This window comes from Pongo pygmaeus, chromosome 6, assembly GCF_028885625.2.
Source record: "Pongo pygmaeus isolate AG05252 chromosome 6, NHGRI_mPonPyg2-v2.0_pri, whole genome shotgun sequence".
NCBI classification, from domain to species: Eukaryota; Metazoa; Chordata; class Mammalia; order Primates; family Hominidae; genus Pongo; species Pongo pygmaeus.
The window spans coordinates 111,593,325-111,608,672 of record NC_072379.2 but is presented as its reverse complement, the minus strand read 5'-3'; the positions used below and the strand labels follow the sequence as shown (position 1 = coordinate 111,608,672).

At 36.8% G+C, this 15,348-nt stretch overlaps 1 protein-coding gene across 1 annotated transcript in view; it reads left to right on the top strand.

Annotated features, from left to right (window-relative positions):
• The first annotated feature begins 495 nt into the window (after positions 1 to 495).
• Positions 496 to 15,348, top strand: part of BMT2 (base methyltransferase of 25S rRNA 2 homolog) — a 118,029-nt gene continuing 103,176 nt past the window's right edge. The window contains exon 1 of the mRNA XM_054494302.2: positions 496 to 798. Within this exon, the coding sequence (XP_054350277.1) occupies positions 639 to 798 (160 nt within the window). The 5' untranslated portion in view covers positions 496 to 638. The remainder of the gene's footprint in view (positions 799 to 15,348) is intronic.

The window sequence follows — 15,348 nt, the reverse complement described above, 5'->3', positions numbered from 1 at the left end:
GACCTCTCCTTGAGCCTTAGAAAGCTTGTGGGCTTGAGTTCTCTGAAGTGTAACGTCATCTCAAAGCGCAAGTAACTAAAGGGAACCTACATGTGACAAGGTGCAGCGGAGGTTCAAGCAGAGGACCCTGGCCGCATCGCAACAGATTATAAAGCGTAGGGGGTGGAAATGATGGAAGACATCAGAAGGCCAGGATGTAAAAAAACCCAAACTAAGCAAACTAAGACGCGCACGCGCGTTGCTCACAGCTCGTCTCCCGAGGCCGGACCACAGCGCCTGCGCACAGAATCCGAGGAGGGTGGGGAAAAGATGAGCACCCAGGCCTAGAGCTCCCACTGCCTCAGCCTCCCTATCCCCGCAAGCTCCGCCTCCTCCAGCTGCTCGCCTTCCCAAACAACCGGGTTCGCCGCCGGCGCTTTCTGCCCATTGGCCCTTAGCCTTTTCCGTTTCCGCCCAGCCCTCAAAATCCACCAATCAGCTTGCATTTTTGGGTGAGGGTCCACCTCCAAGGCTGTCGCTCCGGCCCCTCAGCCTCCTCCGGCTGCTGCCTCCGCAGCTCACTCCTCCTACCCCACCTCCTCCATCTGGGGAGCGTCTGCGGGGGCCTGAGGGGCGGCGGCGGCGGCGGCGGCTGCGATATGGAGCCAGGAGCCGGCGGCCGAAATACTGCTCGTGGGCAGAGGGCCGGGTCCCCGAACACTCCGCCGCCCCGGGAGCAGGAGCGGAAACTGGAGCAGGAGAAGCTCTCCGGTGTGGTAAAGAGCGTCCACCGGCGGCTCCGCAAGAAGTACCGAGAAGGTAAACAGCGCGCTGAGTGAGGGGGGAAGGGGAGGCCTCATCACCCCCAACCCCTTGTCACCTCTTCCCTCCTCCAAAGAGGCCACCATTAAAACCTAAAGGATCTGCACGTCCCCCCAGCCGCTGCTGCTTTCCCGGGCCTGGTCTGAGCCCCCTAGTCGGCATCAGACGCGCTCCTCCCCGCCCCCTTTTCTTCGAGGGCCCTTCGGGAGAGTTCTAGGCCTGTAAAGGAATTGAGTCCCCACCCCCTCCAAGCCCCTGTCCCCAGCCGGGGTGCTGAGGTTGTTGTCACGACACACACAAACACATACAGGCTCACAGAGGAGGTGGGGGTCGCTTTTTGCAAGAGACGCCGAGGTAAAACAAGACAGGTAAAATCCATTTGTAAAAGACGGAAAGAAACCTGAGTTGTCCCTCCTTTACGCTTGACCTACCGGCTGTACAGTTTGCTTCCTTATCAGACCCCCTTCCTAGTACTTCATTCCTACAACCCTGCCGAGCCTTCCTCGCGTTGGCTTCCAGGGCTGGGAAGCCAGCAGGCCTTTTAGCTGACTGGACTTCACATTGTTAAAAGTGGGCGGGCTACACTCGTGGCCCCCACTCCCATTTCTTAAATACTTGGTCTTACTGTTAATTTAGGCGGGTGAGGAAGAGATCTGGGCAGGTTCTGAAAATACCGTTTGGATTGGAAGCCTCCTAAAGACACATGCCGATGAAGCCCACCCTCGGCTTCCATGGATGGGGTTCCGGTGAGAACCCCCTCTGTGGAAGCTCATAGGGGAAGAAGCCTTAGTGGCTTTTGCCTGTGCCTGAAGAGTGTTTATAGTTGGAGTCTACAGTTATCCTTGATATCTTTAAATATAGGCTTTTGTACACAGCTGTTTTATAAGATTTTGACAGTGAAAATTCTGTTTTCATAGGCTTGGGAGAGAGACTTCTCCTGAGTATCGAAATGAGGAAAGCTTTCCACTGGTTCTCATTTTAGCTTAATTGCAAACTGAAAAGTCAGCAGCCTTCTGGTGTTAGTCCTATACTTAGTTAATAATTTAGGATTAGAAGGAAAATTGTGGCAGTAAAGGAATACAGACAGGTAAGATCATGTTACTGTTGATTTATACACACGTTTCAACTACTCTAGAAAGTTAAAACTAAGTATCCTTTGTTCTTTTGAATGTAGTTGATATGTTTCATTTGTCAAACTTTAAAGGTTTCTTTCCTTAGCAAATCAAGCTTAGCTTTTAATAGAGGCTGCTTAATCATCCCCAAATGGGGCTTGTAGTTATTGTTTAACAGATAGCTACAGAAAGAGTCTTATCAGACCTACTTAGGATGTTGAAATATGTTTTTTGAAAGAATGCTACCCAAACCCACAATTTAGTCAATAAAATGAGTAGTTACCATAGCAACAACTGCATCATTCTTGATATTCAAAGAATGCTCTTACATAATGGCATTCACTGTAGATTTTATGTTATTTGGAGAAATTAGGAAATAAATGGACACATTTTCCTGCAATTTATCCTGCTATTTTGTACAAATTTAAGTGCATCTTTTTAAAGAGAAAAATGACTAGCATAGAATTCCATTTCTATTTTTACCTTTTAATAATTTCATTATTCATTATTCATTTATTCATAAATGAATAGGTTCCACTCAAATTAACACACTAATGTGGCATCTCTTCAAGTGCTGTTTATATGTGCTTAGTTCCCACATGTTTAACCATGTTTTAAGCCTGAGTATTAACCACAGGAACCCTTGTTGATGAGAATTGGAAGTTACCAGATCTAGAATAGATACATGGAGTTCATAAGTGAATGATCTAGTATGCTTCTGGGGAGTTAAAGTCCTGGCAGTTTAAACATTTGAATGAGACTATTCTTTAGGCGTTTTAATACCCTGAATTTCACCAGTGATCTAGACTTGTCTAGGCTTTGCTTGAATGATATACAAAGCCCTATCAGTGAATTAGCAGAATAAGTGATCCTAATGAGCATGCTCCTTCTACCTTTATTTCTGACATATAGGCTAAATATTAGTAGTAAAAAAGCCATCTGTGAAAAACTCTGTGCACATAATAATACTAAGGAAATAATTTTTAGTGTTTTACTTTGAGGACTTAGTATTGTGCTGATGGTCCCCAGTCTGTAAACATATTTTACAAGTTCATTTGCAAGTCAGCTGTTATCGTAATCTGAAGATTGCTTAAGTGTTAGATCAGTCTGCAAAGGCCCATTGAATCAGTAACATACCTGAACTATAGCACCAATAACTATGGAAACTGTACTCCTTTTATCACAATTTTTCTACCAGCAAATGCAGTGAAAATTCCAGCTTAGGATCTTGGAGTTTTAGACTAGAAGGAACCTCTTAGCATTTAGCAGTGATTCCCAAACATAGCTGATCAGCAGATTCAACTGGGTGCCTCTTAGAAAATTCCTGTATTCTACCTCAGATCTATAGTTTAAGATCCCTATTATTAGGAACTGGAAATTGTCAGCCAGATATTAGAGTGGTGATCTAATAGCTTCTTCATTTTACAGATAAGTGAGTTGAGTCCTAAAAAGATTAAAATAACTTTCTTGACGCTTTGGTAGTTCATTATTAATACTATACATATTTTATGGGAATAATATAGGTTCCCCACCCCCAACTCCAAACCTAATATTAGTGACTCCAAATGTTAGAATAGGAGGGAAAATGAGAAGCAGGAACTGGCCCTAGAATTTGCATTAGGTGAAAAGATATAAATTGATGGGAATGGATGATCCATAGGAAAGGTATGATTAGCTGAGTTGGGGCTATACGAGGTGAGGATTTTTTGGGGAGAGATGGCAGTGAAGGAAATAAGTTAGGGTAGAATAAGGAGGCAAAACAGCCATTGAATATTAAGGACAGGAGTGAGGACTAGATAATGACTGGGAGGTTGGAGAACAGAGCCTTCTTTTCCCTTATCTCTATTAGTGGAATTGAAAATAAAACAGGAAAAACAATGAAAATAAGTTGTGTTGTTCTTTTTTGCTGTGATAAGAAAAGATTTTTTTCCACTATTCTCCAGCCATTTGCCCAACTGATGCTGGTTGATGGTGATGAACAGGCTTGGAGTGGGGAAGGGTGAACAGGGTTGTAAAGAGTAGCAGGTAGGCTTAATGCACTCTTTTCGTTTACCACTTTTTCCTTCCCCAGTTTATGGCCTGCCCTGTGTCACCACTTAAGAGATTCTGTGCCAATTTGTCTAAAGGTAAAGTGAGAACTGGAGATAAAGGTGTGTTCCAGGCAGCACTCGTATCTGAAGCAGTTACTAAAAAGAAATGGTAGGGAGATGCCTAACAGTGGTGATGCGAAGGGGTATTTCTGGTGTCTGCCATTGATAGTTAAGAGACAGTCTTTTAAAGTGAGGTTATATAAATGGAAATATGCTTGCACATATAGGAGTTTTCTGTCTTTGCCATACATAATTTTTAAAATATGACCTCCATGTAAACCAAAAATATTTTAAATGTATAAGAGTTATAGACAGCTTTTTAATAAAAAAACTAGTTTCGCTTTTCAAATAGGGACTTCATTATTTAATTAGATGAGCTTGACAAATATGTATCAAATCAAGAACTGAAGTAGAGCCATGTGTGTTTTTGGTTGTCTTTGTATGATTTTTTTTTCCATAATCGTATTCACATGAACCCATTCCTATAATGATTGCTTTTATGCCTGGCATTTCTCTTTCTAAACTTAAAGCGTTTATATAAAAATTCCAAGAAAATGTAAAAGACTGCAGTTGTCAGGAGTAAAAGTACACTTTTCATTCCATTTCGTTTTTATTTTTTTAACCTATCTTATGAATATCTTTGGGACATTTTATCAAATTATTGAATCCCTGAATTTACTTGTTCTGCATACCAAACAGATTTAAAACAGTTTATCACATAAACACCTGCAGCTTATAAATCAATCACAGAAAAAGTAAAAGTATGTACTAAACTGTTAAAAGAGGTATTCTTAAGGTCATGGAATTAGGGGGTGATCTTAACAGGTGAATTCGCATGGCAGTGTAGGATAAGCTGAAAAATATATTTGTGATTGACTATTCTTCAGCAAATACTTAAAATGAGAATTGTGGGGGAAGGGGAAAAACTTTTGTATTAAAATAATTTTAAACCAAGAAGTCTAAAAATAAGAGAATGAATGTAATGTTGGTGTTTTTCCAGAAACAAAGTTTTGAAGTTGTTTTAAAAATTAGAATGAGACTCCTTTTAATTGAACTTTTCTTATTTTTTTTCCTCAGTGGACTTTAAATACAGCTGCTTTAAAATTTTGACCAAGTCCAAGACCTTAAGACACTTTGAACAGATTCTTTTCTCAAGTGAGGTTTTGCTGTTTTCTTTTTGTGTTCTTCTTATACTTATTCTGATATTTCTGATATAGAATCAGAAAGCTTTTTGTGATAGAATATTTGCCTGATCAATGAAATAAATAAGGTGAAGGTTGTCCACAGAAGGTCCTGTTAAGTTTGCACTAGGAGAGTTTGAACTGCCATTCCCAACAGAAGAAAAAATAATGAAAAGAGTTCAGTAATCAGTAATACTAAAAGATAAAGGGACCATTTATATAGTCAGTTCAATGAAGGGCATGTAGGTATACAATGTACATTAGTATTTAGCTATTTGATTTTGTTATTATTAGTGTTCTTTGTGACAAGGTATCATTTAGGGGCTTTTTGCAGTTGAAAAGATACACTAGAAACCAAAAGCATTGTTGCAGATTCCTTGATTGTTTAATGGAAAATAAACCCACTAATATAGCGGTTCTTAGCCTTGGTTCCACATCAGTATAATCTTTGGAACTTTGTGGAACACAGACATCTGTATATTTAAAAGCTCCCAGAGTACACGGTGGACAAAGAGGTTGAGAAATACGGCTATTGTAGTAGGAGGACTCTAGGAGAAAGGAGTCTTTTATACTAAACTGATCTAAAGTTAATAAAAGCTTAAATAACAGTAGTGATGATGAAAATAGAAGAAGACAGACTTTGAAGATCAGAATAGGCACTTTCAGTGAAAATAAAGAAGGGTCAAAGATGATGCCAATATTTCTTTCCTGGGAAAATGTAGATAGCTATTAGCATACACTTTGGAAATGGTAGGGGTTGGGGGCAAGAGGAACAGGGTAGTCAGGCAGATTGGCTTGTTATAGGGATAATGGTAATGATTTAGTTTGCAATCTATCCTTTGGAAGTTTAGGATTTGGAAGCCCTCTGTGGAGGCTGAAGCTTTGAGGCAAGTAAACTGCACAGTGGGGTTTTAATATAGAACTGAGGACAGATCCTTGGAAGACACCAGTAGTTAGAGTTTGGAAGAAGAAAGTGGAACCATCACAGAACACAGGGAGTACTCCCAGGGATCGGGTGTCTGCTGTGCTGGGTACCAACACAGTAGTAGAACTATATCTTCCGCCATTTATGCTTCATTTACAGTAGAGTGAAGGTGTTCATAGTGACAGCCTAAAGTCCTCAAGAAAAGGTAAAATTATGTTTACTATAATATTTCTTAAGAAAATATTGATTTGCTTCAACTTTCAAAGAGTCCCAGTCTTTCAAGATTAAACAAATCAGTATTTTCAGTTGGTTTTGGTGCATTTGTTTTCTTTAATAAGTATATATCATGTTTGCAGCTTTAAAGTGTCTAAGGCAATGGTTCTTAAAACGTTAGTTGGCTCCAGAATCTTCCAGTGAACTTTTTAAAATGCTGATTCTTAGGTCCCCAGAAAGCAATTTGGTGGATCTCAGATTTGGGGCCCAGGAATCTGCATATTTAATGTCCCTCATGTGATTCTAATTCAGGTGATCATTAGAACACTTTTTGAGAAAACATTTAACTAAGATTTTTCTGTTGCAAAGAAAAGCAGAGTGCTTTACTAAAGGATGTGCTCGTCCTGGGAGTTCAAATTGTTTTTCACATTCATTCCTTCCTCATATGTGTCTATGAAATATTTATTTCTGTCATAAAAATACAGTATACAGAGTGAAACATCAGTTGAGATAACTGAATGAGTTAATGATTTTTCAGTAATAGGTAGTCTCGCTACACCACTGTGTAAAGAGCTACTTGTTTTTAAGGCATACTTTAAGAAGTTGTCTTTAAATTTCTTCATTGATAGTTTTGACACATTTTTATATTAGTTTTCCATCTTTTGGTAGCCATTTCTATACTGTCTAAATAAGTCAGGCACATTTGTCACATAGTTCCTGTTATAATCATCTCTTCTTCAGTATTTTTGTTAATTTACTAGGGCAATCTCATAGATTGTTCACATTTGACAATTATAAGTTGAGACTTTTCTGTTTTATCATTCAATAAATTTCAAGTTTATCAGTACTTTTGGAGCTCCTGTTTTTACTAGTCCTTGCTAATTAGCAAAAGCAGCAGGATCCCTACCCTCTTCAAGTAACAAAAATAATAGAGATGTTAACCATAGCTATTCTGTCTTTATGTCTTCAAGGTAGCATTAAGGATTGGACGGCTCCTGGGCATTATCCCTGCCCCTCTTCCTTCCCCCACCAATTCAAGTAAAATTTTCTAAAATGTTCCTCTTTAAATCAGAAATAATGATGTACTGGAAGTTTAGCAGCATAATGTTTTTAACAACTTTAAATCTAGATTATTAAGGATCATGGCTTAGAGTCCGATCTTCAGGCCTCTTTTGAAATGACCTCTTCGTGGTTGGTCTTTTAGGCCAGTTTGTTGTAATGTAAACTCTTGAAACAAAGATCTGGGTTTTTATTAATCATCACAACCCCATCCCCACAAACACAGTTGTGTACAGCATCTAGCACAGAATCCTACATAAGTGCCTCTACCTAAGTGTCCCTCTTACCTTGTGCTTCCGTAGCATGATTGTGCCTACCTTTGTGGTGTTTATAACTTACCAGTTCATTTGTCTGTTTTATCTACTAAACTTAGTTCCTTGAGTAAAACTCTGCCTTTTATTTCTGTAGCCTTAGTACGTAACACCAGGCCTTGTAGATTTAAGGCACACGCACAAACGAAGCTAATGTAAATATTTCCAGATAGTTGAGTTTTATCTTTTCATATTCATAATTTTAAAATTTTAACTTGTGGATACCCATCTTTTCTAATTTATGCTCATGTCTTTTTTTTTTATTACTATAAGTTTTAGGGTACATGTGCATAATGTGCAGGTTAGTTACATATGTATACATGTGCCATGCTGGTGTGCTACACCTATTAACTCGCCATTAGCATTAGGTATATCTCCTAATGCTATCCCTCCCCCCTCCCCCCACCCCACAACAGTCCCCAGAGTGTGATGTTCCCCTTCCTGTGTCCATGTGTTCTCATTGTTCAATTCCCATCTATGAGTGAGAACATGCGGTGTTTGGTTTTTTGTCCTTGCGATAGTTTACTGAGAATGATGATTTCCAATTTCATCCATGTCCCTACAAAGGACATGAACTCATTTTTTATGGCTGCATAGTATTCCATGGTGTATATGTGCCACATTTTCTGAATCCAGTCTGTCATTGTTGGACATTTGGGTTGGTTCCAAGTCTTTGCTATCGTGAATAGTGCCGCAATGAACATACGTGTGCATGTGTCTTTATAGCAGCATGATTTATAGTCCTTTGAGTATATACCCAGTAATGGGATGGCTGGGTCAAATGGTATTTCTAGTTCTAGATCGCTGAGGAATCGCCACACTGACTTCCACAATGGTTGAACTAGTTTACAGTCCCACCAACAGTGTAAAAGTGTCATGTCTTCTTAAATTGAGTGTATTAGATTAATTTTACCTTTTTTTTAAATGGTCCAAGTTATTCTGAATAGCATTCTATTTTTCTATAAATATGATGGTAAATATATCCTTACACTCATTATGATATCTTTATTTGTTCTCATAAGGATGTTGTAGTGGGTATAATGTATGTCTCTCTATATGTTGGTAATAAAAATGGTAATAGTGAGCCGGGTGCGGTGGCTCATGCCTGTAATCACAGCACTTTGGGAGGCCAAGGCAGGTGGATCATGAGGTCAAGAGATAGAGACCATCCTGGTTAACTCGGTGAAACCCCGTCTCTACTAAAAATACAAAAAATTAGCCGAGTGTGGTGGCATGTGCCTGTAGTCCCAGCTACTTGTGAGGCTGAGGTAGGAGAATCACTTGAACCTGGAAGGTGGAGGTTGCAGTGAGCTGAGATTGCACCACTGCACTCCAGCCTGGGTGACAGAATGAGACTCCATCCCGAAAAAAGAAAAAAAAAAGTGGTAGTTTCGTGTATTTGTTTATATTTATAGATAAAAATTTTGCAACCCTAATATATCAGTCTCTTAAATTTGAAGTGAAATTTATACTGGTTACAAAATGTAACATCTGACAACCACTAGACTATACTGACTTATTGTGCTTTAAGTGTAGATACACTAATACCTATTGCTGTGTTTATTTTAGAATAGGTGCTTAATCTTCATGCATTTAGAGCAGCATGTGAGTATCCATTTCCATTTATATAGAAATTAGTATAAGACTTTTTAATTGAACATATGAGAATTAAGTTCCAAAAGGCTGTTCATAAATCCTTTTGTTTGAAAGTTAAAAGTTAAACTAAGCAAGTGCTGTGTGTTGTCATAGACCCATTGTGAAGTTCACTTTCATAAGGGAATAACATGTTGGTGACATTGGTTATGATTTTTCTTGATTTCTTTCCATCTCCCTTATAGGATGTGTTCAGAGACTTGCATTTTGGAGTAAGTATTTTTATCATTGATATGTTTATAATAAAAGGCTGTTCCAAGAACAGAAGATACACCGTGAGCCAATGTTTGTAGATATTAAGTTTAATCCATGCATTGTTTTGTTTTGTTGTGGTTTTTTTGTTAATTAAATTGGACTCTTAAGGTTGTCCCAACCCCCCTGCTCTCTATATTATTTTGCCAGGCTTTTAAGCTCACAACCTTGCTATACACCATTGGTTTTAAGCCATAGCTACACATTGGATTCATCTGGGGAGTGTTAAAATAAATGACCAGTTGCCACTCCAGACCAGTTAAATGAAACTTCTGGGTGATTCCAATGTGCAGCCAGAATTGGCAGCCAGAGTTGAGAGCCACTGCCAGAAATCTAACAAATAATGCAGTTGCAGAGACTAAATAACTGCATTTGACTGACAAAAGACCATTTGTTTGTGGTTAGTAGAGTCTGTGTACTTTCCTCTATTGCAAAGCTATGCTCATATCCATGAAAGTTCATGAATTAAAAACTTATGAAGAGAAGCAGAGTTTGTGGTTAGGAGCATGACTTTAGCTTTTGACTGCCAGGTTTGTTGTGTAACCTTGGAAAAGTTACTTAATCGCTCTACTTCAGTTTCCACGTCTATAAAGTAAAATATCTGCCTCAATGGATTGGTATTATAATTAAATAAGTGAATATTTGAAAAGCACTTAAAACAACATTTGGCATATACGAAACACACTAAGCTTGTAAAATACAGAAATTTAAAAATAACAGCTCTTTTATCTGTAGCTATACTGCTTCAATGCATTTAAGGACTATGACGTTAAAGACTGGATGGCTCCTGGAATTTTTACCTAGACTGTTCTGTAGTCTTCTCAGTATTAAAATGACTTTTTCTTTTTCTTTTTTTTTTGCCCCTTTTGCTGTTTGTGTTTCTAAGTTTTTATATGAAAAGTCCAACCTTTTTAGCATGTCAGAATATTGGTGGTGTTTTCTTCCCACATTAGAGAAATGACTATTCATAACATGTTGGCTATAAGATGCAGGTTTTCAAACTTTTTGTTTTCTGGTTACTTTTTGGCTCTTCATTACCAAACACCTTGGATGTTTTTTATCCCACTTTTAGATGTGTCACTGTATCAGATGCTCAAGAGCTGAGAAGACTGGTCTGTGTATGGCTTAACTATGTGAGACAATCTGAATTCTGAACATTTTGTTTTAATGCCTTGAAATGGTAGCTGAACTTGTTTGCACTTAGTCATGAGTTTCTTTACTTACCTTGTGTTAGAGAAAATGACCGTTAAAGGTACTTTGAACTTGAATTTGGTAGTCTGGTCATCTACAGATAAGACATCTTAGGGCCCGTATTTGGCAATATGCCTAAGTCAGAATCAAATAAATTGTTCTGAATTTCTAAAAGTTTAAGACTTTTGATACTCATGTATTTTTTTGCTTTTTTAGAGAATTTGATGGCCCTCAAATTTAATGAAATATAATCTTAATGTTGTAACATACACCATGCTTGTGGCACATCATTTTTAAAAATTAAATTTATTGAGGTATGATTCATGTACAGTAAATTGTGTCTTTTTAAAGTATATAATTCCGTAAGTTTTGACAATGCATGCATCTCTGTAAAACCATTACAACAATAAGGTATAGAACATTTTCATCACTGCCAGAATTTCCTCATACTTCTTTGCAGTCAGTCTCTCTATACTCTCAGTCTCACATGTCTTTTCACTATAGATTCACCTCCATTTATTTTCGTTTCTCAGCTGTTGTGAGTAATGCTGCAATGATTATAGGATTGCAGATAACTCTTTGACATACTGATTTTGTTTCCTTTGGATAAATACCCAGAAGTGGGATTGCTGAATCATATAGTAGTTTTATTTTTAATTTTTTTAGGAACCTCCATACTGTTTTGGCTGTACTAATTTACATACCCAACATAAGTATACAGGATTCACTTTTCTTCACATCCTTACCAACGCTTGTTATCTCTGGTCTTTTTGATAATAGCCATCCTAACAGATGGGAGGTAGTATCTTATTGTGGTTTTAATTTGCATTTTCCTGATGATTAGTTTTGTTGAGCACCCTTTTATATACCCATTGGCCATTTTTTGTGTTGTCTTTGGAAAAATATCTATTCAGGTCATTGCCCATTTTTTAGTCAGATTATTTGTTTTTTTGCTGTTCAGTTATATGAGTTTTTTAATATATCTTTTGGATATTAACCCCTTATCAGGTATATGGTTTGTAAATATATTTTTATCTTAAAATGGCATCACATGTATACTTGCTAACTTATTTTCTGTGCTTTGTATGTTTTAAAAAGGAGAATTAGGATAGAGTTATTGAGAAAAAATATTATTTTTATATACATCAAGTATATAAAAATCAAGTGGTCCTGGCATGTAAAAATGCATGAACCTTAGCACCACCTGTTCATTTTTTTCACATGTAAGTAATTCTTTATCTATTTGGTGCTGTTACTGTTCATTTCTCCTTGAGCTAATAAATTTTTTGAAAAGATCTGTGTACTGCTATTAAAGAACTTAATGGATATGACTGGACTGTCAGCTGCAAGTTTTTCTTTTGACAATAACACAAAATGAAAAAGCCTTTTTAATAAGCTTAAAACAATGGTCTCTAGAAAAATGACATTGAAATTATTGCTTTTCTGACCTTGGAACTCTTACTTTGAAAACAGTAACTATTGTGAAAAATTTAAATTCTGCTTTTGAGTCACTACTATGTATTGACAGCCATCATCTGTAGTTTGAATTTTATCTTAGCAACTAATTTGATTTGTTTATACTTTTCATGTTTATTTTTTGAGCATGATGAAAATTTAAATATTTTGTCCTCCATTGACTGAGCACCCTAATTAACTTCTCTAATTTATACAAATTATAAATCAAAAGTAGTCTTTGCTTTTCCATTTGTACTTTCTATTGGGAAAATCTCACCTGGTTTTAATAGACAATATGTATAAATGAATGACAAAGTGCCGTAAGGATGGCAGATGGGGGAGGTGTAAGATGATAAAGTGGGAGGCAGATAAACCTCTTGAGGAAAATATGAATTCAGTTACATTTTGAAGGAAAAAAAATGCTGTACCAGATGGCAGGAGAGAGGTTAATTCATAAAGAAAGAATAATATCAACTCTAAATAAATAATTTAGGGATTCCATTGGTTCACTTTAGTTTGGAACTGTTTTAGAGCTGCGCTTCTGGATGTTACGTAGAGCAAAAATACTTTTAAACCCATTTCCTTGTACTTGTTTTTTTACAAAGGCAGTTGCATTGTAATAATATGTTAATCACAAAGTTATTAAAAATGGAACTCTTTTTAAATTAATGAATGTGCTATTCTTTTCTAGTTGTCACTGTCCTTTTATTAGTAGCTCCTAATTTATTTTTTAGTTGTGACATATAATGTTTTTGAAGGTGAGTTTAGTCAATGCAGTAGTTATGGTATTATCTTGATATAAGATTCAAAATAATTTGGTTCATTGATTATCATATTGAACATGGTTTGGCAACTTTAAGTTGGCATCACTCGTTTAAAATTATGAATTTGTTTTTTAAAATGGGTGTTTAAAAAAATTTAAATATTATGGGATAACAATAAATAGAAGTCATGTTAATGTGAACTTTGTTCTAGAATTTTTTAAGACAATTTAAGCTGTAGAGCATATATTTTTAAATTATGCTTTCTAAAAATAATTTGTGAATTCTCTGTAGTTGGTCAAAGTAAAATGTGTGTACCCATTGCAGGTTTTGTTCTCCACGCCTCCCTTTCCCCTTGTACCTGTCTCTTTCTCTCTCTTTTTCTCTCTGTCTCACTTTTACTTTAAGACACATGTATTTTTTCTAGAATGCCTATAAGAAATTGGTAAGAAAATGGGTTATTAATTACAACACTTTTGAGTCATTCACAGATGCCATTATATTAAAATAAATCGTAAGGCTAATTATTAATTCATTGAGAGTTCTGATAGAACTTGAAGACCTAAATGTTTCTTATACTGTGTTGACTAGACTTTTCATGCAAACTTCAAGAAGTTCTAGCTCCTGATTTACCTTTTAATAATGAAAAAATGTTGTCCTTTTAAATAGTATATCTTTTAATTATTAGTTGATCTAATAACTGATAAAAAAATCTTAAAATTGAGTTTTAATATATTATTTGTGTATGCAGTTTGAGTTGGTAGAGGAGTTTTAAATATGTATACTGGGCACTGGTGGACCCTAACATTTTTTGGATTTTAGAACCTGAATCATAGATTACTTTGAAAAACTTTGCTCAAAATTTAAATACCATTATTTTAAATACTATAAAAACAAAAAATGGGCTATTATGAAAATACTTAATTTTTCTCATTCCGTTTTAATAATTTCATTTATTTTTAAAATTACCTTAAGCTTTCAGAGGTATTTTGGGAAGTGGAATTTTCTCATAACTAAAGGCTAGCTATGTTTTTTGTTCAATTTTGTAACCACCAGACTTTTAACAAAATGTATACACAGTAGTCAGAGTTTGAAACATTTTTGTTTTATAAATATATGAAATAAAAGTTTTGGGTCCAGGATGCCTTACATAGGATATAGGGAACCCGTCAGGTTCATATCTCTTTTATAGCATTTCCACATTTTCTTTACATGTCTTCTCCCCTTTTTTTGATACCAATGCCTGCTCATTAACTTTATTTTCTGTAGCATTTAATATGGAGTATTTTTAAAAGAAAATCTGTTGAAAGAAGGAAAAATATATACAATTGCATCATCTACTGTCAGTTATATATTTAAGTATAGTTCACTTTATGAATCACATCAATTTTCAGTGTCAACACTTTGTTAGAGTCTGCAGACTCCTCAATGTTAATGAAATCGTTAAATTGAAGTTGTTTGGTTAATCTGAGTTGCATTAGCCTACAAAGTTTGAATTCTTCCTTAGAACTTCAGTGAGGTAGATAGCCATAAAATTTCATTAGGTGGTATTTCAGAGAGTTTTGAGTATGAAAAACTAGAGGTCTTCTAAAAAGTTGTAGGGTAGTAGGTTTCTGTATATTTTCAGTTCTTTGCATCTTATAGCTAGTAGAATAATTATAGAGTAAATTGAGTTTCAAAGTATATAGTGACATGGCAAGGACTCTAAGAATTTCTAACAGATGCCTTTGTTGCCTCACATAGCACACCCTTTGTCCTCACCCATGGTAGATAGACACTTTTAGCTCAGATTCACTAGCCCTTACATAGACCCACTTTAAATGAGTGCTGCTTTTTTGTGTTCTGCCTTTCTCCCACACTGCTGGAGCCCAATGAGATTGTCCTCTTATTCAGTGGCTAAGCGCAGACTAGCAGTGCAGATTGTTAATAATTCTCAGTTAATGGGGATAAGAACTTAGAGATAAATGCCGTGGCCTCCCATTCTTTAGGTGCACAATTCTGGACACATTCGGTATGCTTTTCAGTTTGCCAACAGCAGCAACCTCAGTAAAGCATCCTTGTATTAGTTTTTTCTCCTTCCCATCTTTCTCTCCACTTCCTTACTCCTATTTCCTAGGATTCTCACCCAGTTAAACTACGTGGACCCAGTTCTTTGTCTTAAGTTGTACTTTTTTTTTTTTTTTTTTTTGAGACAGAGTTTGGCTCTTGTCACCCAGGTTGGAGTGCAATGGCATGAACTCGGCTCACTGCAACCTCCACCTCCCAGGTTCAAGCGATTCTCCTGCCTCAGCCTCCCGAATAGTTGGGATTACAGGCATGCGCCACCACACCCGGCTAATTTTGT